A 22,115-nucleotide genomic window follows, 5' to 3' on the forward strand; every position below is an offset into this window, starting at 1 on the left:
TGACCTGTGGCAAAATGGAGACCCCTATGCCTACCCTGCGGACTAGTTTGACAGTCACACGGGGGGACCTGAGGGAAAGACCCACACACCCAGCAGCTCTTCACTTCTCGCTCTTCTCCTCTCTCCCCTCCATCTGTCTGCACATTGCCCCCCACTTTCTCATCTTCACTCTCCTGGCTCAAGTGGGCTGGTCCCTTACTGGGTGGCCAAGGCCAGGCCACTTGGTGTTAGCTGTCCCACAGGGGTCCGGCAGATCCCAGATGGATGGACGGATGACTGGATGGACATAAAGCCCGGGGGTCTGACCCATGGGAGGTGCTGATCAATGTTGCCCCTCCCCTATCCCCTGGGGTGGGGCCTGTGGTGGACTAAGCACTGCGACCCTGAGCCCTCAAAGCCGCCCAGACGGGAAGTGGAAGTGCCCCGGGGTGCGCGGGGACCCCGTGGGGCCCGCCGGGCGGCTGCGGGCCTGGGCTGCCTTCCTACCGCGCCGCGCATGCTCCGTGCCCACCCCCCCCACCCCCCCCCACCCCCCCGCCGCCCCGCGCCCCGCGCCCTGTTCCCACGCCGCCCCGGCCCCGCCCGCTCCCCGCCCGCGCCAGGCCCCGCTCCTCTGCGCTGGACAGACCAACCGACAGCCGCGCAGAACCCGCCTCCCAAGTGGCGCCCCGTGACCAGGCGGAGACTCGGCCTGGAGCCCCGCCACCTCCCGGAGGCGCTGCCCAGGAGGGCTTCTCGGAGGCGGCGGCCTTGGCCACGGGCCTGCCGGGGGGGCGGGGGGGGCTGCAGGGCCTGCAGCCTGGCAGTCCGCGGAGCCGGGGTCCGCCAGCCGAGCTGGGCCGAGGAGGCCCTGGGCGGAGGCCCGTCTCAGCAGGTGGCGAGGGGGCGAGGGAGCTGCGGTGGCTCAGTCGGGACGCCCTGGGAGGCGGCGAGGACGGAGAGCTGCCCTCTTGCTGGGCGCCAAGGGAGAGCGGCCCGCTCGGGCTGGAAGGGCAGCCGGTTTCCCAGTTTCTCTTCTCTGACTGTGGTCCGCCGCTGGCCCTGGCGCTGGCTGCAGAGCATCCCGTCGCCGTGGCCGAGGTGCCTGGTAAGTTTGGATTTTGCGCCTCTGCCCTCGGGAGCGCTGACATCGTGAGGTCGCCGCGCTGCTGCCGAGCCGCCCGCCGCACAGGCCCTGAGGGCGCCCAGACGCGCTCCGGGCGCGGGGGGGGGGGGGGGGGGGGGGGGGGGGGAGACATGGTGGGGGTTGTGCCCCTTGGTGTTGGGATGTTAGCAGTGACGATCGCGCCGCAAGAAGGCAGAAGAAGAGGAAGCCAAGGGCAGGATGCGAGGCCCGCAAGGGCAAGAGAAGTGAGCTGAGCTGAGCCGGGCTGTGCGGGGACTGCCCGCAGGGCTAGTTGGGACAGTCCCGACGCAACAGGTCTCCCCAAGCACCCGCTATGGGCCAGGCTGCTCCAGGCATTGCAGACATCTCAGGGAGCCAAACACCAAGTTCCCTGCTCCCGGGTTCCGGTTCTGGTGGTAGGGCACAGATAAATTAAGAATTAGAGAGTATGTTAAACGATGGTAAGTGCCATGGGGAAAAATAGAGCAGAAGAACGGAGAGGAGGGGTCGGGTTGCAAGTTTAAGTAGTGTGGTTAGAAGGTGACATTTCTGAAAAACTTGAAGGAGGTGAGAGAGCATTCCAGGCAGAGGGAGCAGCCAGTGCAAAGGCCCTGAGGCAGGAGTGGCCTGGTGTGTGGTAGGAAGAGTTTGGAGGCCAGCGTGACTGGAGCAGAGGGAGGAAGGGGCTGGGAGGAGGGGAGAGGGAGGTCAGGAAGGGCCATGTGGGTTTCCTGTGAGTGAGATGGGCACCCCAAGGAGGGCTGTGAGCAGGAAAGGACAGAACCCCATTAGGAGGTGGCCCTCTGTATGGCCAGATCAGCATCTGCCCCCTGAGGGCAGGGCCTGGAGACACCAGTTGCAGGGTTGCTTCTCAGAGCTCTCCTTGGCCAGGGCTGACCTGTGGCGGCTCCTGAGCCAGACCTCAGCTCTGGGCTGAGGCTGGCCTCCCCAGGCCCTGGGTCCTCAGGCCTTTTCACCAGCTGAGTGGCAGGTGACATGGGCCTCAGGGAAGGATGCTGGGGCCAAGAGGAGGCAGTTGGGGCCTTGAATTGCCGGACCCCAGAGGAGGTTCCACTGGGAAGGAAGAAGCCCTCCCTCCTTCTGGATGGAAAAGCCCCAGTTCCTGATCCGGCCTGAGGGGGCTTGCTGACCGGCTCTCCTGTTTGTTTGTTTTCTGCTCTCTTTTCCTGGGGAACTAGCCCCATCTCGTGGTCTCGGGAAGGCACCAGCTCCGACGCCCCCGGCGGCCTCTCCCTTTGGGCTCCCGGCTCCGTTTCAGGTGGCGGTGTCGCTCTCCGCCCCGCTGCTCTCCTCCCCCAGGGGGCGCCCCGCACACTCGGCTTCACCTGGTCAGGGTTGGGGCAAGCGGGGCGCGTGTGCTCCCTCCTGGGGCTGGGCCAGCCTGGGAGGAGGCCAGGACAGCGGCTGGTTACCCAGGCTGAAAGGGCCTTCCCGGCCGCTTGCCCGGGCGCTGTCTGACGGCCCCTCACTGGGACCCAGTGTTGGGTTTCAGGGAAACCCGAGCTCTGGGGCCTAGATTCATCCTTCAGGCCAAAGGGGCTTAGGAGAAGCCACTTTCCAGTTCCACAAGCTCCTTCCAGCTTCTTCCTTGTCACGTGCTCAGGAGTGTCACCCCATCCCCTCCTGGGGTTACTTGGCATTAGGGTCTGTGAGGGTAGGACTTGTCGCGTACTTTCAGGATGTGAAAGTACGCTGACCCCAGGGGACTCAAGGATGGACACTGTTGTGTGTGAGCAGTTCGCCTGGTGGGGGGGGACTCCAGCATTGCTCTCCGGCCACAGGCGAACCCTGCCCGTGGTGTTTCTCTCAGGTGGTCACAGCTCAACAGGTCCTTCTGTCTTGGGAGCTTGGAGCCCAGTGTGTCTTGGGCTGGGGGGACTAGAGAGAACACCTCTTACTTTCAACTTTCTTTTTGTTGCTCCATTCTTCTGCCGGTGGACACTTGGGTTGCTTCCGCTGTGAATCATGCTGCTGTGAACACGGGTGTGCGAGTTTTTTTTTTTTTTTTTAAAGATTTTATTTTTCCTTTTTCTCCCCAAAGCTCCCCAGTACATAGTTGTATATTCTTCGTTGTGGGTCCTTCTAGTTGTGGCATGTGGGACGCTGCCTCAGCGTGGCCTGACGAGCAGTGCCATGTCCGCGCCCAGGATTCGAACCAACGAAACACTGGGCCGCCTGCATCGGAGCGCGCGAACTTAACCACTCGGCCACGGGGCCAGCCCCGGGTGTGCGAGTTTTTGTGTGAACACCTGTTTTCAGTGCTTTGAGCATATGCCCAGGAGTAGAACTGTTGAGTCATATGACGACTATGTTTACTTGTTGAGGAACCACCTAACTATTTTCCCTTTTAGTTTTGAACCCTGTCAAGCAATCGGCCAGGTAGGGAGGCTAGTCTGACGAAGCCCAGCACCCCCCTCCCCGACCGGCAGCGGCCTCCAGCTCACCTCGCTTCTTTCTCACTCTTGCTCCCCTTCTCTCTTTCCTTTGTTTGTGCTGAAATATTTTAAAGTAAATTTATATGCCATCTTCCCCCCAAATGCTTCAATGTGCATCTCTGGAGAAGGACATTTTCTTCCATGACCCAGTGCCATTATCCATGCAATATGTGAGCAGCAGTGGCCCCCAGTGTCCTGAGGACCGCTCCACAGTCACCCCCCATGCCCTCCAGTGCCTTTGGCTCCTCTCTCCTTCATGCCAGCATCTCATTGAGGATTCCCGTTGCACTTGGCTGTTGAGTCCTGAGATCTCTTTTTCGTCTGGGACAGCCTGCCTCCCTAGCCTCCTCTTTTCCCCATAACACTGATTTGCAGAAGAGACTGGGGAACAACCCACCTTCTGGATCGGGCTGGTTGCTTCCTTGTGGTGTCTTTAACTGGGCCCTCTGGCCCTGTTGGGTCCCAAGGCTGCATTCGAACCGGGTGGAACTTTCGCAAAGAGCCGTCCTGGGCAGCCTGGGCACCCCCGTGCCATCCCCGCAGCAGGCACGGCCCGCTTCTGTCCTGCCGTCCAGTTTGCTTTCTCTCCTGTGACCAGCAGTAAACAGGGGAAGACATTCAGACATCACGTGGATGTCTCTTCTCCCTCAGTCTTTCACCTGATGGTTTTAGCATCCATTCCACCTTAAGGGATTCTTTCTCTCTGATTAATATAAACTTCTTCATCAGACACGTGAGTTTATTTATTTATTCTGGGCCAATGTTGATCAACAGCTCATCACGGGTGATAAGGGACTTAGGGATGATTTAAATGCTCCAGGGACCGTGTCCCCTCATCCTCTCTCCTGAGGCACAAGCAGCCGTGGTGGTGGCCGAGGGCAACGTAAGGAGCGTGCTCGGCCCACTCCCTCATAAGCCACTGCCTGCTGCCTCGGCTCCTCAGCCGGCCGGGACTTCCACAGGGTGGTCTCCAGTTGGATGGCGATAACATCCTTGGAGCAAACTTTCTTTTGCAGCCCTGTCTTCCAGCGCTGAGAACTGATGCAGAGATCTGACCCTATCCACTTTGTCAATGACACTTTCCTTAGCACGGGCCCCAGCTCCCTCCCATCCCCGAGGGGGTGTGGCCTCACCTTCTGTACCCCCCAGTTTTCAGCATCTCATTAGCTGGGTCTTTCTCTTCTCCTTGAGAGCAAGTCTGTTTGCAGGCGGAGGTGGTATTTGTGTGTTTGGATTTTTTCGACCTGAATCGACCTGAGGGAAAAAGGAGTCGGCAATGGAGCTTCCAGGGATGGGTGGAAAGCCAGGCGTCGGGGTGCTGCCCACATGGGAAGAGGGCTGAGGAAAGAAGGAAATGAGAAGAAAGAGAGGAGGAGAAGCACAGTCCCTTGAAAGCCTGTTTGGTCGAGCTTAGCGTAGGAGGGGGTGAGCCCCTGTCTGGGGTCCTCTACACAGGGAAGGAGAGGGGACAGAAGCTCAATTGGGGAAAGAGTTGTGGGTTGAATTGTGTCCCCTGAAAAAAAGATTTCTTGAAGTCCTGCCCCCCAGTGGCTGTGAATGGGACCTTATTTGGATGAGGTTATACTGGAGTAGCGTGGGCCTCACCTCACCCCTGGCTCTTTCCCCCTCCCTTAGCTTCTCTGCATCCCTGCGATGGCGGCCATTCTCCTGACAGCCAGACCCAAGGTGAGTGGGGCTCCCCGACTGTGGGTGGTCCTTGGCCTCAGCATCCCCCCTTGGCAGTCTCCATCTGCCGCCTCCTCTTGTCCCAGACTCACAACTCTTGCAAATCTGAGCCTCCGCCAGCTTCCAAGCTCTCCGTGGCTCCCCTACCTCCTGTTTAATTGCTGCCAGCTCATCCTGGGGCCCACAGGGGTGAATTCCCCTGCAGCCACAGGATTGGCTCATTTTAGGTGCCAGTATCTTTTGAGGACGTGTCCGTGTACTTCACCAAGACAGAATGGAAGCTTCTGGATCTCAGACAAAGGATCCTCTACAAGCAAGTGATGTTGGAGAACTACCGCCATTTGGTGTCACTGGGTAAGGACCCCCCACGGGCAAGTCCCCCTGCTCTGCCTCTGAACTCAATTTATTTCTGAGTTTCTTTGCTTGTTGGCTACTGTGAGCCCAAGAATAAATGCATTTCCACATCAGATCGGTAATCCCATGTGGCCCAGCTTTTATCTCAATAGCACGGTCTTTAGCTAAATGTTTTGGGTAAATGTTTGGGCTCCTGTTAAACTTATTTTGCATATAAAATCATGGGTTAACTAAACCTCTTCTACCCAAAAGACAGATGCAAATTATCCTCCAATGTTTATATGCATTATTTTAGTCTTAAGTCATTTGTAGCAAAATTGCATTTTACATTCGTTTCATCTTCTAGAGTCTAGCAGCTTCTTTTCCTTGCATCAAGCCATAGAGGGCCAGGGACACAGAGGCCCAGGACCAGGCGTGCACTTGGTCTTCCGGCCGGGAGAGATCAGGAAGGGGCTGGGGCAGACCCCCCCCACCCCCGGCTGCACCGCACTGCCTTCCGGGTGCAGGGGATGCATTCGCTCCATTTCTCCTTCTGGGCTCCACAGATTTCACCTCTGTAGTCTGACCCCACAGAGAGAGACTCTCTCCTTCCCTTTGGTTCTTTCTGGCCCTCACCAGGCAGATCTGGGATTTCCAGGGGAGTTCTGGAATCCTCACTTGAGTCTGGCCTAAGGAACTGAGACATGGGCTCTGTTTGATGGTGAAATGGGGGGCTTTGGCTTTCGGGGCACAGGCAGCCCCTGAGACTCCTCCGGGCCTTGGCCCCTGTAGATCCCTGCTCCAGCCCTTTGCCTGTCCCTTGGGGTCTCCACACAGATCCTCCACTTCCTGAAAGCCTGCCACCCTCCTTGCAGGCCAAATAGTAACACACCACAGGGCTGGGCTGGCGAAGGCCCCCCTGTGGCTCCCCCCACACCTGGGCACAGACACGGTGGTTTGCAGCAGTGATGTGGGACACAGGCCCCGCCCCAAGAACCACGGCCGCTGCTGCTCCTTGGGGAGCAGATCTCACGGCCCCTGCTGCCACCTGCCCACCTGAGTGGAATCTGTGTGGCCTCCGCATCCTGAGAGGAACTCTGCCCTTTCTCTGAACCTTCTTAGTGGCACTTTCTAGAGAGTTCTTTGTTCTCTGTTCCTGAAGATAGTAAGGCTGGGCTGAGTTCAGGAGTGACTGATCCACTTCATTTCCATGGACAGGATTTTCATCCTCCAAGCCTCACCTGGTGTCCCAGCTGGAGAGAGGGCAGGGGCCCTGGGTAGCAGATGTCCGAAGGATGGGGGCCACCACAAGAATGGAGGCAGGTAATTGAGGGGAGCTCAGCCGGCTCGCCTGAGCCGTTTGCAAAGAGCGGCAGCCAAAGGAGGGTGGCGTGGTCACTTTGGGTGGGAAATTCTCTGTTGGGGCAGATTTAAATCTCCCAAGGAGTTCCCCGTTGAGGCACCAGATGAAGGGAGCGCCTCCTGCTGTCTGTCAGCAGCTCACAGTTTCCACCTCCTCCCCTCTTGCTCTCCTGTCTGCCAATGATCATCCTGCTTCTTCCCCCACACCCTGGCGTCCTGAGTCCTCTCTTCTCTGCCTTGGCCTGAGGATGAGGATAAAGAACAAACCCTAATCAGAGACACAGGGAGGGAGTGACACTGGTTGGTGCTCTTTGGCTTTACAGGTGACAGGATAAAAAGCAAGATGTCGATTTCAAAGCAGAACCATTGTCCAAAAGAACTCGCAGGGGCCGATCTTCAAAGTGGTAACCAGGGCCAGGCAGCCAGGCCGCTGGAGGGCACACTGGAGCACAGACAGAAACACGCTCTCTCTCCACAAACAGGTTCCAGCAGGGGTGATCATCCCAGGGAGAAAGGTCAAGGCAGCTCCTCAGGTGAGGGAAGAGAGACTGTGCAGAGAAGTGACCTCAGTGCTGGACAGGATCGGGTGCTAAGGCCACAGTGTGCCAAAGGGGCAGACAAGCGATACCTGTGTCAGCAGTGTGGGAAATGCTTCAGCCGGAGCTCCAACCTCATCAAGCACCAGATAATTCACAGCAGCGAGAAGCCCTACAAGTGCCGGGAGTGTGGAAAGCTCTTCCGGCGCAGCTTTGCGCTCCTGGAGCACCAGTGCATCCACAGCGGCGAGAAACCCTACACATGCCCGGAATGCGGCAAGGCCTTTACCCGCAGCTCCAACCTCATCAAGCACCAGATTATCCACAGTGGTGAGAAGCCCTATGAGTGTCCAGAGTGCGGGAAACTCTTCAGGCGCAGCTTTGCCCTCCTGGAGCACCGGCGGGTGCACAGCGGCGAGCGGCCCTACGCCTGCAGTGAGTGTGGCAAGGCCTTCAGCAGGAGCTCCAACCTCATCGAGCACCAGCGCACCCACAGCGGCCGGAAGCCCTACGCCTGCAGCCAGTGTCCCAAAGCCTTCAAGGGCATTTCCCAGCTCATTCATCACCAGCGCGTGCACAGCGGGGAGAAGCCATTTGAGTGCAAGGAGTGCGGGAAGGCCTTCCGCGGGCGCTCAGGCCTCAGCCAGCACCGGCGGGTGCACAGCGGCGAGCGGCCCTACGAGTGCAGCGAGTGCGGCAAGGCCTTCAGCAGGCGGGCCAACCTCTTCAAGCACCAGGCGGTTCACAGCGGGTGCCCAGACTGCTTCATTGCACCAGAGCAACCGCCTGCGGGCCGCGGGGCCGGGCAGGCCTGCCACAGGAGCTCCGACGGCGCCCAGGAGCCCTGTGCAGGCAGCGGCCAGCGCAGCCAGGGTGGCGAGGCCTGCAGAAGGACAGTGCAGCTCAGCCACCGCCAGAAAACACATGGGGGAAGGAAGCCCTCGGCGGGGTGCGATTGCGGAAAAGGGCTGGCCTCATAGGCCCACAGAAGACCCTTGGCAGAGCCCCGCCCTGAGGACAAGGGACACGAGCTGGACTCCAGGGCACGGCTGTCCTCGGCGCTGTCGCATGTGGGCCGCTGCGGGAGGGCCGGGTCTCAAATGAGGGGCCCTCCACTCCCCTCCCTTTGGTCCTCGATGATGCATAGAGACCGCACCACAGACTCGTCCCTGGGCCGATGGCTGGCCACTGTTGTGTGTGCACAGGCATGCGTGTGAGCAGATTTGGATTCCATGTCGCAGCTGCTGAAAGCGCGCCTGCCCCACGGGCCTGGGAGGTGCTGGGCTGGAGCAGGTGTTGTGAGCGCCGCTGCAGGCTCGGCCGTGAGGTGGGCAGGAGCAGTTTGTGTCCTCTGTGGGTCGTTCACTTTCCCCCAAGACTTGTTAGTTTCCCAGTAGAAGACACTCAAAGCACTTTAAGCTTTCAAAAGCTTATAAATGGAGGGGACTTGAGGGAATTCGAAACTGTGGGCTCTACAGCTAGGCTGTGGTTTGACTGTGACATCACCTCAAATTCATCAAGAAATGGCCTGAAAATGGACTCAGGCAAAGGCGCTCATGGCCCCCCCATGCCACATTGTCAGCCAGAAGCAAGTGGCGTCTGCTTTCACGCACAGCAGTGGGCCATTCTTTTCCTAGGTCATTGGTCCTTGTGCCTAAAAGCCATGGCCTTTTGTGGATGTCCCCAGCTGCTTCTGGAAGGAGTGGCACCCAGGCCCCGTCTTCTCAGTGCTGGAGAGTTCTGGAGGCTGGCTGGCCCAGGCCCCACAGGACTCTGGGCTTCTCCTCCTTTAGAGGAGCCCTTTCACTCTGGTCCAGTGCGGGAGCTGGCTCTGGGCAAGTCACGGTGGGCTTTGCCAGCGGCCGCCTTGCTGCCTTTCGTCCCCTTCTTGCCCACCAGGCCCCTGGGCTCACCCCACCCACTGCCTTCTGCCCCCTAGACGCCACCAGCAAAGGCCGCCCTGGCCTCTCTGCCCCTCCTTCCCACTGTCAGTGCCTAAAGCTTCAGACTCAGCTGCTCTCCTCCAGCAGCTGCTCCCTGAGGCTGATGCCTCCCGGGAGGAAAGCCAGATGGCTCAGGGCTTTGCACAGAGTGCCCAGTAACAGCTCTCTCATGGGCTCTATGTCTCACGTGACGTTTCTTCAAATAGTGGAGGTTCAGTTGCTTTGAATGGTTTTGTGTTCACGGGTAATGTAAGTTGAAGATAGAGATGTTTGCCATATGAGGGCATCAGGGGATCTCTCCTTACTTACATAAGAAGCTCCCAACCCTCTGAGAAGACTTCACGCAGGAGAAAGGGCGCCGCCCCAGGCCTGACGGCCGATTGGCAGGGCGGCAAGCCCAGCTGCTCTTCTCCCTCCGCCCCCTTAGCCCTGCAGAGACAGGGTGGACCCTTCAAATGGCACTTTACTGCAGCCTAAGGGGTTCTTGAAGAGAAAGCTCCTGCTGGGTGGGGGGCAGGGGGGGTGGACAGCTGCTATCAGACTGTGCCCTGTCCTGCCCACACTGTCCCCAGAGCTGGACCTGGGAGTCCCCCCCAGTGCTCTCAGCCCAGTGTCCTGGTCGGCTTCCCACCTCCTTCCAGCCCGCTTCACTCCCACGGGCTCTGGCTCTGTCACAGGAGCCACTCGAGGGCAGGCAGGTAGGTGGTAGGTGTGCTGGAGACCCCCACTGGGCCTCCGAGGAGTGTGTGCCCTCCCTGCCAGACGGGGAAGGTTCAAGACCCGTCAGGACAGCGTGAGGAGACCTGGAAATACAGGATTCCTTCTGACTGTGCTGCTCGGAGCTCCGAGTGCTAGGACAACTGCAGAGTGAGAGCGAGCGATAGAGACAGACAAGCTTTAAATAGATTAAAACGATTTTTCACACTTAGGACTTATGGAAAGTTCTAGAATTCTTGTAACTTGCTCTTATCTCATAGCCTCCCTCACTGGGTCCACATCCCCATGTCCTTTGACAGCCTCCTGCTCTGCACGTCATGCTAGTCTTTGGGGCGCTTGTTTCCAAGCCCAGTGCTTGGCACTCAGTAAAGGCTTGTGAAGTGAACATTGCCCCCCAGCACACTGAACTCAGGTTCTATCTCGTACTTGGCTCTAGCCTTACCTTGAGATAGTTGAAAGTATTTGCAACTTTGGATTTTCCAGTAGAAACAGAGGTATTAGGAATGGTGTGTTTGAAGTCCATGGAGAGGTCGTTGGGCTGGCATAGATTCAGGATACCTATCCTCATGGAGGGCAGGAGACAGTGGCAGGAGGCCATGCGCTTGGGCTCTGCTCTCATTTTGTCCGACCGTGGCCCAACCGGAATTGGGGCACCAAGTGCCACATGATGGAAACTGGGAGGAGCACAGATCCGTGCACTCTGATGTCCACTTCCATCACTCCAGTAAGTGAGCGATTTCGCTCTGACAGGCCTGTCAGGAACCTTTAATAAATCTTCTTTACTAAAGAAGGGGTGCACCTCCCCAGTATAATGTCCTCCTGTTGGTTCTACTGAATAAGCTAAGTCAGTTTTACCCTGAGCTCCTGTTTTCACCTTGGGACCCAAAGATGCCCGGGGGCGGGGAGGCGTACAGATGTTTTCAGCAGCAAGGGGCTTTGCCGGGAGAGGTGCTGAGCACTTGCAATCTGGTTTTGGAATGCCCTGGAAAGCTCCAGGGTCTCCAGATGCTTACACAGACAAGTGACAGTTTGAGTAGCGATGAATCTTCTGGTTTGTCGGGTCTTGGGTCCCAGTCCACTCTCGCTCCTCTTCGGAAACGCTCCGCAGCAAGGCGGTTATGAGCGCCATTTCCCTTCAGATGTGGAGGGCAGGGATGCCCAGGAACTGAACGGGTATTGCGCAGAATACAGGTCAGAGGGCGGCTGGAGACAATGCTTATGTTCCTCCTTCTGCACGGCCCCGGGATTGGGCCCCCACACTCTGGCTGCGTGGGGAACTGCGATGATGGCCCACACTTGCTTTCTGACAGACGACTGACATGGGGACTCTTGGGGACGTCCTCCCCAGGAACTGCCCTGGACGGCAGCCCCTCTGCACCTCTGTGCCGGCCTTCTGCTTCAGAGACGAGCCTGCAGGACGCTGGGTCAGCCCACAGCACAGCTGGGCCCTTGGAGCGTTTGTCCTTTGAAACTTTGGAGACTTTTCAAGAACCATGTAAACGCTATGGTAGTATCTGCATGTAACTGGTGAACTGTCCTGACTGCATTCATTTCCTTCAGGTACAGACAAATAAGGACGGTCGAAGGGTGTTGGCCTTGAAAGGAGCCCGCTAGTGGAGATGGCCTGCGCTGATGGCTGAAAGTAATGGACAGCACTTGGGTTCACGGCCTCAGGAAAGGCTGTGAGCGTGGCATTGGGGGGAAGCTGAGAGACCGTGTTTGGGCATCCCTCGGCCCCCAGCGAAGGTAAGGCAGAAACCCTCGAGGGCGAGCTGCACAGGGATCAAGGGCAGTCACCGGAGGCCGGTTGGACGCTGTGACTCTGAGACCAGGAAGGGCAGAGCGCCACATCAGACCCCTGAGAAACACAGCTGTGTCTTGCTTCCAGTTGTTTCTGTTGCTGTTCTTCAGGCAAATGGCAGCGCCCATTGGTGTGGGTGCCCTTTCCAGCCCCATGTGGCGCTGTACAGAAGGCAGCTCCGCCTTCACCCTTCCTTCCATTGGTCACTTCTTGGCCTCCCTCTGCAGAGGAACTCCAGCGTGGACCCCCATCTGTCTGTTGGCCCAGAAGCCCCTCCCCCTGGCCTTGCCACCTTGTGGCCACAGGTGCCTCAGTCTCCTCTCTGTCTGCCTCGTCCCCCAGCCATGCTCGGGGCCCCTGGCCCTTTCCACTGTCCTCCATCTCTGATGGCCGCTCTCACTTCTGGCTGCCCTGGCTGCGTCTGCCTTTGTGCAGCCGTGTCTGAGTGCAGGGCTACCCTGGGGCTTTCTGTAGGCCTGGAGTTTAGCTCTTTCCAAGTACGGACGCAGCCTTAGAACCTTTCTGTAGATGACTTGCCAAACTGGCTCAACTTTGCGAAGCTGCCAGGCACCTTAAACAAAGAAAGAGTCAAGACCCGGCCCCCTGGGCTTGAGTGGCTATAAACCCAGACTTGCCCCCAAGGGAGGAAAGGGCAGGCCTGGGAAGGGGGCTGTCAGAGGATTCTGTTGTCATTGTCGCACGGGTGCAGCAGACTCCCTGGGAACCCACATCCTCACTCCTCCACTCAGCCAGGGGGACACAGTTAGGGATGCGGAATGTACGCCTTGTTAGGCAGCAAAGTGTGATAAGCGGTGTCTCGGGGCCAGGATGGGAGTAAGCACCAGGAAGGAGAGGCCAAAGGATGTCGGGCAGGGCAGAGGGAAGAAGCAGGAGCGCGTGCCATGTTCAGGAACCAAGAAGGGCAGACAGCTTTCTGTAGGACAGTCGCGGCTGCACGGGCATTAGAAGCAGAGTGCAGAGGGCCTGGGACGCCCAGCTCCAGGTGGTTGCTGATGAGGAGCAATTTCTTTCAACATGAGAGAATTGTTCTAGGATTGAGGAGGGGAAGTTAAGGTAAATTATGTAACTGCTAGAGTGTGTACATTTACACATGGATGTCCGCCAGGTATACACACTGAGGTCATCTGGATGGTTCTCATACTTGTCAGGTGTTGACACGTGCGTGTGGATAGCAGCAGTCCACCACCCACGAGGCTTTGACATGAGTGGCCTCAATCGACATTCTGGGGACTTGCCACGTGCCACGGCTGCTGATTCTCCCCCTTTCTTTGACAGCCTCATAGAGGTGGCACTGGCACACAAGGAGCCGCGTGTGGTGCGGGCGTGCAGGCGGATGGGTGTTGACGTGTGAACACCTGTGAGACCCTCACCACGATAAGACAGTCCACATAGATGTCATCGCCCCCGGAAGTTACCGTGTCCCCCAGTACGCCCTTGTTCCTGCCTCTCCCTGCCCCCATCCCCACAGCTACTGCTCTGCTTTCTGTCACTGTACTTTAGTTTGCGTTTTCTAGAATTCTGTGTAAATGGAATCCTGCAATATGCACTTTCTTGTCTGGCCTCTTTCACTCAGTGTAATGATTTTGAAATTCATCCGGGTGGTGCCGTCTGTCAACCCTTCACTTTTCACTGCTGAGTGCTAGTCACTGTGTGGGTGCGCCGCAACACCTGTGGGGTACCTGTAGACAGACACGGGGGTTGCATCCGCTTTGGGGCCATGACAAATAAAGCTGCTGTGAACAGTAGTGGACAAGTCTCTGTGTGCACATCTGTTTTCCTTTCTCCTGGGTACACAGCTGGGAGTGGAGGTGCTGGGTCCTATGGCAATTCTGTGTTTAGCTTTTTGAGGAATTGCCGAACTTTTCGACAACATTTGCACCATTTCATGTTCCCTGGGCTGTGCGGAGGGGTCCAGTGTCTCCCCGTTTCTCCACTGTGTGTGATTGTCCATCTTTCTGACTCCGGCCCTCCTACGGGTACAGAGTCGGGTCTCATCACGGTTTTATGTGCATTTCCCTGATGACTAATGATGTTGAGCATCTTTTCATGTGCTTGGGGGCCATTCATAAATCTTTGCTGGAGTGTCTGTCTAAATCTTTTCCCCATTTTTTAAGTTGGGTTGTTTGTCTTACTATTTAGTTGTAAGCGTTGTAGATACAAGTCCTTTGTCAGATATGTGTTTTGCAAACATTTTTTTCCAGACTGTGGCTTGCCTCTCCATTTTCATAACAGTGGTTTTTGAAGAGCAGAAGTTGTTTTATCTTTATGAAGTCCAATTTATGGATTTAAAATTTTTTTAGTTTGTAATTTTTGTATCGTAGTTAAGAAATCTTTGCAAGACTCAAGTCAGTAAGATCTGATCCTCTGTTTTCTTATAGAAGTTGTATAGTTTTAGCTCTTACATTTAAGTCTATGATCCATTTTGAATTAATTTTTGTATATATGGTGCGAGGTGAATTCACAGTTCATTATTTTCTATATGGATATCCAGTTTTTCCAGCACCATCTGTTAAAAAGATGATCTTTCCCCAGTTGAACTGCCTTGGCCCCTTGCTCAGAAATCAGTTGGCCGTGTGGGAGTCCACGTCTGCGCTCTGTGTGCTGCTCCATCAATTGAGTTGTCTATCTTTATGCCCACGTCACGCTCTCTTGATTACCGTGGCTTTATGGTAAGTCTGGAAATCAGGTAATGCATGTCCTCTGATGTGGTTCTTTATCAAAATTCTTTGGTCTGTCCTAAGTTCGTTGCATTTCCGTATGAGTTTGAGAATACCTTGGCAATTTCTGTGGCAAAGGAAGCCTGCTGGACTTGGACTGCGATTGCGTGGAATCCATAAATCGCCTTGTGGAGGTTGACATTGCACAGTAGGGAGCCTGTCCGTCCGTGAACATCACACAGCCCTCAGTCCTCTCGGCAGTGGGGTGTGGTGTCAGTGTCCGGTGGCACATGCGTTGGCAGGTTCACCGCTCCCTGCAGTGGCTGACGTCGAGGTTGTGGTTTCAGCCATCCTGAGTAACCCACATTCTCGCAGGCTCACACACATACACGGAGCCTCTCACTGTGGGCCCCATGCCTGTGTTCCCGTGATGCCTTGGTGGAGCCCAGCCCACATTGGATAACGGCCTTGGCCATAATCTAAAACAGAGCTGTGTGTCCCATGTTCATGTTTCTGAGGATTTATCATTGTTCCAAGAGGTTTTTTAAAAGTTTTTCTGGCCAAAGCTTCTAACAGAAAAACAAAATCAAATCGAAACAAGGAGGCAAGAATCAAGTTAATTTTTGTCTTTTTCCAGTGAAAATATTCCTCACTTAATGTATAATGTACTTTTCTTCCACATTCTGGCTAGTTAAGTGGGAACAAGGCAAAGGAGGTGGAGAGCGAGCCAAGTGGGCAGAGAAGGGCTGGGGAGAGAAAGACGAAGGAGGAAAGAGGAGAGCAGCTTTGCAGTGATTGAACACTTGCGTAGAAGATGTCTTGGTTATTTCCTCAGATTATGGAGGTGGGATGGAGGAACAAACACACACAGTGTATCAGTTAGGAAAGTGGCCACAAATAATAGAAAACCTGACTATGGTGGATTAAATAATTAGAGGTTTAATTTTCTCACATAAGGAATCTGAGGGTAGCTTGCTGGCACTAGTTGAGCAGCAGAGCATTGGCAGGACCCAGCATCTCTCTAATTAGCTTAGCGTTTCCTCATGATCACAAAATGGCTGCTAAAGCTCCAGCTATCCCATGTGCATTCAAAGACAGAAGGAGGAAGGAGAAAAGACAACTGCATCTGTCACCTTTTATCAAGAAAGTAACAATTTTCCCAGAAACTAGCCCAGCAGACTTCCCCTTAGGTCTCAGCCAGAACTGAATCACATGGCCACCCTTAGCTGGAAGAGAGGCTGGGAAGGTGGGGGACAGGATTGTCATGACCTGTCCTCTGAGGCTGAGTCCACCGATGCCCTGAACAAAATTGGAGTCTTATCCCCAGAGAAGAAGGTTGGAATAGATATTGGGTGGTGTTGTGGATTGAATGGTGGCCCCAAAAAATATATGTTGGAGTCCTAACCCCCGGGACCTCAGAATGTGAGCTTATTTGGAAATAGGGCTGTGCTCCAGTGTAACCTTGAAACTTCAGTTATTCAGTCTCTCACTGTTCTGGAGGCTGGCAGTCCACAGTCAAGGTGGTGGCGGGGCTGCACTCCCTCTGCAGGCTCTAGGGACGCACGTTTCTTGTCTTCCAGCTTCTGGGGTCCCCAGGTGTTCCTTGGCTCATGGCCGCATCACTCCAGTCTCTGGCTCTGTCATCACATAACCTTCTCCTCCGTGTCTTTGTCTCTCCTCTTCTCTTATAAGGACATTTGTCACTGGATTTAAGACCCATGCCAGGTAAGCCAGAATGATCTCAACTTGAGATCTTTAACGTAATTGTATCTGCAGAGACCCTTTTCCCAAATGAGGTCACGTTCCCAGGGTCCAGGGATTAGGACACAGGCAGCCCCTCCTCACCACCCCCACAGGCCGGGCCAGAGTAGACACATATGGGAGGAGGGTCCACAATTCCTTGCTCTTTCTCCTTCTTCTTCAGGAGCAGGATTCCCAGGGTCTCAACCTGACGTACCTGGCAGGTGGGCCAAATGCTCCACTTCCTGAGGTTGCAGGGCTCCGAGAGTGAGCCAGCTGACAGGTCTCTAGCTGTCAGCAAGGGAACTGGCAGGAAAGCCTGTGCCAGCCTTCTATGGGCCAGCCCGGCCCCACCTCCAAACTTCCAACTCTCCTGCCTCCTCCCCACTTCTGTTTTGCCAGGCCCTCTGGCCTGTCCTTCCCAGCCCCTGCCACCTGCCATCATTCCGTGCAGCCGGCCCTCTGGGCTGCTCACCCTTCATTCCTGCACTTCCCGCCTTCTCTTCCTCACCTGGTCTCAGGCCTGGTGCAGCTAAATAACCAGCCACACTCCAAACAAGCCTCGAGGTGGGCCCCATGCATCTTCATCCCGCCCGGCAGCTCCCTGCCCCTCAGGGGCTCCAGCCCCTCCACCCATCCCACAGAACAGCCGACGTGAATGGTGTACACTTAGCACTTTGGGTGACAGCACCAAGCTAGACCTTTCTAAAGACGCCAAATCCCAGGAACGCTTCCCAGCAGCCCTGCCGAGAGCCCTTCCCGAGAGCCCCGGTTTTGCTGAGCTTGGTGGCAGTGAGAAGAGGTGGAAAGATGGCAGGGAAGCCTCCTGGAGAAGGGACAATCCGTCTTGGGTATTTGAGAGACCACATGCTGAGTGTGCACGGGAAGCTGCCCTGGGGAGAGTCCAGGCAGCTCACAGGACAGCCGAGTGTCCCCAGAGAGGCGAGTCCTGTAGGGCAGCGCCCGGGAGCCCAGCGGGCGACGAGAGCGCTGGGCCTGCTGCGCCCTCACTGCCCGCCGACTCCTTGGGCAGGCTCCGGCTGCGGGGCGCTCGGGGCGAGGACAGGCGGTGGGGAGGGCGCCCACCTCCCTCGGCGCGGAGGAGTCGGCCCGCAGGGAGTAAGGGCCCATCCAGCGGGGGTTTCCCTGTTGGAAAGGGACCTTCCTCCCAGCCCTTTCTTAGAGCACTGCCAGGAGAAATCTCCCCTTTGTGAATCCTTCCTCTGCCCCTTTGAGATGTATGTAAATCTTTGTAAACCTAAATAGGCCTCCTGCCAGCCTCACAGCCCGGGAAGGTTCTTTTTAAGGGCCCGGAGGCCCCTTTTGGAAATGCAACTCTCGAGAAGGTAGCGCTCACGCTCTGCTCCCAGCTCTGCTGCAGACGGAGAGCTCTCGTGGTTGGAGGATAAAGGCCATTCTCTAGCACAGATGGCCGCCCTGATGACCAGGTGGACCTGCGAGGGGCTGGGAGTGGCTCTCTGGAGAAGCATCTGCCTGGCTCCGTGAGAGGGTGACATTGCCTTCTGGCTTTGCCGTCTCCTTAGCGGACTGCCCGAGCGGCTTGCTTTTCCGCAGCTGCAGAGAGGACTCTGCAGAGCAGCACGTTTCGTTTTCCCAGTACAGACAGGAGTCGGGGAGAGGACCTAAGTGGAAGGACTGGGGCCTGGAGCAAGGACCAGCACGCCCAGCTGTCAGGACAGAGCTGGGCCCACAGAGGCCTCCCTGGGACTGTAGCAACTGTCCCACCTCGCCCCACTTAAGGGACCCCAGCAGCCGGGCTAGAAACAAAGAGCTGGAAGTTGGGAGACTTTGTATACACGCATCCCAACTCGCCACACTGTCTACATGAGTATGTGCAGGGTTCTGTATACCAACTATACCTCAATAATGCTGGAAGGAAAAGTAAAATAACAATTAAATTACATTTAAAATAAAATTTAAAAAGAAGCGCCCAGGATGCTGGCCAGGAGACAAGAAATAAGGAAGAGAGTGTCAGGGCAGAAACAAGTTAGCAAATGATTGAAGAAAACCTCCTTGAGAAGACAAGGCCCCTCGTCTACCCATCAGGTGGACTCCTCAAGCTCCACACCAAATTGCCACAGACCTGGGCATTCCGGAACCCCCAGGATAACGGGAACATCTTAGAAACTTCCAAACAGAAGGAACCAGCCACAGCAGAAGTGGATCCAAGTAGGCCAGCTCCCTGGGCAGCTCTGGAAGCTGGAAGCTGGGGAGATGTCTGCAGGCCTGGGGGGCTGCAGCCCACGGCTCCTTTTCCCAGCCAAAGTCACTCACCCAGCTGGGGAAAGAGAGCGAGAAGTCAGAAACTGTCTCCTAGAAGAAAAACTGCTGGACCAAACAGGACAGAGGCCTCGGGAAAGAAGAGGGGACGAAAGGAAGCAGTGGTGGGCGGCTCTGTCTCGATGGGTGACAGCAGAGGGGCCGGCGGGTGCACCGCGAGGGACAGGGATTCAGGGGCCTCGAGCACTGAGATAACACCAGGCGAACAGCGACCGTTTAACAGGCATCGTGCTGTCTCATTTTCTGTATCAACATGGGTAGGCTAGGGTGCCCAGTTTTTGGTTAAACATCAGTCTCGAGGTTGTGAAGGGATTTTTTTAGATGAGATTAACATTGAAATCAGTCGACTTTGAGTAAAGCAGATCACGCTCCATGATGTGGGCGGGCTGCATCCAGTCAGCCAAAGACCTTATGAGAAAAAGACTGAGGTGGCAGGGCCATTTCCTTGTCCACATACAGAGAACCCTGACTGATGCGTGGAGAGACGGCCGGACGCGCAGGAAGATGCCGATACAACACAATTATAATGGGGCATTTTAATATAACGCCATAAAATTGGACAGATATGGTAGACAAACAAGTAAAAACGTAAAGGAATTATATAGTACAATTGTGAAACTAGATTCTAGGGAAATATAGGAAAGCAAAACCTCTTAAGGAGGAGCATGTTTTTCAGAGTCTGTGGAATATTTTAAAAAGTTATTTATGCATTTAGCCTCTGTTGTGGGTTGAATTGTGTCTCCCCCCAAAAAAGATATGTTGGAGCGCTAACCCCCAAGACCTCAGAATGTGACCATATTTGGAGACAGGGTCCATACAGAGCTGACTAAGTAAGGATGAGGTCATTAGGGTGGGCCCGAATCCAATATGACAATAATCCAACATAAAAAGAGGACATTTGGGCACAGAGACACACACAGAGGGAGAAGACAGCTGTGTGAAGATGGAGGCAGAGATCAGAGTGATGCGTCTACAAGCCAAGGAAGGCCTAAGATGGGGAGCAGCCACCAGAAGCTAGGGGAGAGGCCCGGAGCTGATTCTCCCTCCAGGCCCTCAGAAGGAACCGCCCCTGCCCACACCTTGCTTTCTGGCCTTCTGGACTCGTTTAAGCCATCCAGTCTGTGGTACTTTGATACAGCTGCCCTAGAAAACTAATACGGCCCCCAAACAACCTTAAGCAACACATCCTCAGCTGATTATCCAATACAACTAGAACTACATGATAAAAGATGACCACAAGGTCTTCATGACTCAGAAATTCAGATCAACTCTACTCTGCAACCGTTAGATCGGTGAGGGAACAAGAAATGGAATCAGCGATTGTCTCTAACGTCTACTGGCAAGCCCGCAGGCCCAGGAAACCTCGGCCAGGGGCCGCTGGCAGCCTTTGAACATCTCACTTATTCAGGATGGAAGATGATGAAGGAGGGGCATCTTTTTTTTTGCTTTGTTTTGTTTTGTTTGTTTGTTTGTTTAAAGATTTTAATTTTTTCCTTTTTCTCCCCAAAGCCCTCTGGTACATAGTTGTATATTCTTCGTTGTGGGTCCTTCTAGTTGTGGCATGTGGGACGCTGCCTCAGCGTGGTTTGATGAGCAGTGCCATGTCCGCGCCCAGGATTCGAACCAACGAAACACTGGGCCGCCTGCAGTGGAGCGCGCGAACTTAACCACTCGGCCACAGGGCCAGCCCCCAGGAGGGGCATCTTTTGCTTGACAAATTAGGGAAAAAGAATAAAAACTAACCCAAAAGAAAGTAGACAGAGGAAATTAATAAAGATAAAAGCTGAAGTTAACAAAGCAGAGAGCAAAAAGGAGAAAGGATAAATCAAAATCCTAGGTTTCTCTTTGAAAAGCCCAATGAAGTGTAGAAATGAGGAAGGAGACAGTTCTGCCAATACTGATGAAGCAGGAAGAGTCACAGCAACGTGCCGACCGCCTGGAAGAAACTGCCTTTACAGACGCCCAAACGACAAAGGTGCTGACGATTTTAAAAGCAGCATCTAGTAAGATCCCACTTATGCAAAATCATAAGTGAATGTGTGTGAAGAGGTGCATGTAAGCGTGGGGGGTTGGGGGAGCCAGCATGTGCGAGTGGGGGGTGGTGTCTGTGTGGGGTGTGTGTTTGCACACCCATGTGAGAGGGGGTGTGTGTGAATGGGGGGCATGTGGTGCAAGTGTGGGGGTGCACGAGCCGAGTGCAGAAAGCAGGGTCCCCACAGTGCTGATGCTGCTTTCTGGGGATGGGAATCCCCAACGTGAACTCTCTTTGGACGCCCGTCGGGGTGAACTGTGAATTTTGTGCAACGCCAGGTGGTGTTTACAGGAAATGTGAACCTGCAGCAGCGTCCCCGAGGAGACTCGGCAGCAGGGCTGGCCCATTTCAGGTCTCCAGCTTTCGGCTCCAGGCTTTTTTGTGGCCTGGTTCGGGGCTGTCCTCATCACCTTGTCCCCTGCACAAAGACAAGCTGGCACGGCTCCTGGCTTGGTTACTTTTGTACTCGTCCCTCTGCATGGATAATGCCATTTTCAATTGGCTTGCATGAGATGTCCCCCAGGTATGCTCCTGGTCACAGCTGTGTCCCCTTTGGCAGACACTGATGTGGCTTGTCAGCTGTGCCACCTCTTGACAAGGGGCGGGTGGCTGGCCAGAGGGAACTGGAGCGGTGCAGCTGGTTCTTTGGGTGTGGCACCTTTCACGCAGCATGGTGACTCTGAGTCCCTCTGACTGCTCAGCAGTGTCCCGCCATGGGGACGCGCCTCCGTGTATTGCACCCTTCACCTGCTGAGCGACATTTGCATTGTGTCCTGTCTGGGGCTGTTATGAATAAAGCTGCCATGAATGTGCAAGTCTGTGTGTGGCCACGTACATTTCTTTCTCCCGGGTAAATAAATGTCTCGGCGTGGAATCGTGGGGCCATTATGGTGGGTGCATGCTGAACATGTTCAGACACAGCCCAACTGCTTTCCAAAGTGCTCATCCCATCTTAACTCCACCAGCGGTGTGAGAGAGGGCCGGTTCTCCCAAAGCCTCGCCAACCCTTGCTATGGTTGGTCCTTTGTATTCCAGCCATTCTAATAGATGATATGCATTTGGGAATTTTCAGAGCTGGCTGTTAACCACCACCATTATTAAAAAATAAATTACATAGGGGCCGGCCCCAAGGGCCTAGTGGTTAAGTTCAGCGCTCTTTGCTTCAGCGGCCCAGGTTTGCTTCCCGAGTGCAGACCTACACCGCTCTGTTAGTGGCCATGCTGTGCTGGCGGCCAACCACATACTAAAAAACAGGATGGTTGGCACAGATGTTAGCTCAGGGCGAATCTTCCTCAGCGTAAATAAATAAATAGTAAACTTCCACTTAAAGAAATTAGAGACAAAAGAGATACTCAAAAGTCATCACATCTTACTTCGGCAGACACTACGAACCAGGGCTTGATCTGTTAAAGTTGGCCTGTGTAG

The 22,115-nt window shown here is 55.3% G+C and overlaps 1 protein-coding gene across 1 annotated transcript; it reads left to right on the forward strand.

The window, feature by feature from the left end:
* Positions 1–603: 603 nt before the first annotated feature.
* Positions 604–14,471, forward strand: ZFP92 (ZFP92 zinc finger protein). Its single transcript, XM_044764061.2, is given in 6 exon segments — positions 604–1,087; positions 5,197–5,247; positions 5,475–5,601; positions 6,799–6,903; positions 7,266–8,224; positions 8,226–14,471. Coding segments are annotated over 5 exon segments (1,581 nt in total). The 5' UTR covers positions 604–1,087; positions 5,197–5,214; the 3' UTR covers positions 8,583–14,471.
* Positions 14,472–22,115: the final 7,644 nt, after the last annotated feature.

This window comes from Equus asinus, chromosome X, assembly GCF_041296235.1.
Source record: "Equus asinus isolate D_3611 breed Donkey chromosome X, EquAss-T2T_v2, whole genome shotgun sequence".
In the NCBI taxonomy this organism is placed as follows: Eukaryota; Metazoa; Chordata; class Mammalia; order Perissodactyla; family Equidae; genus Equus; species Equus asinus.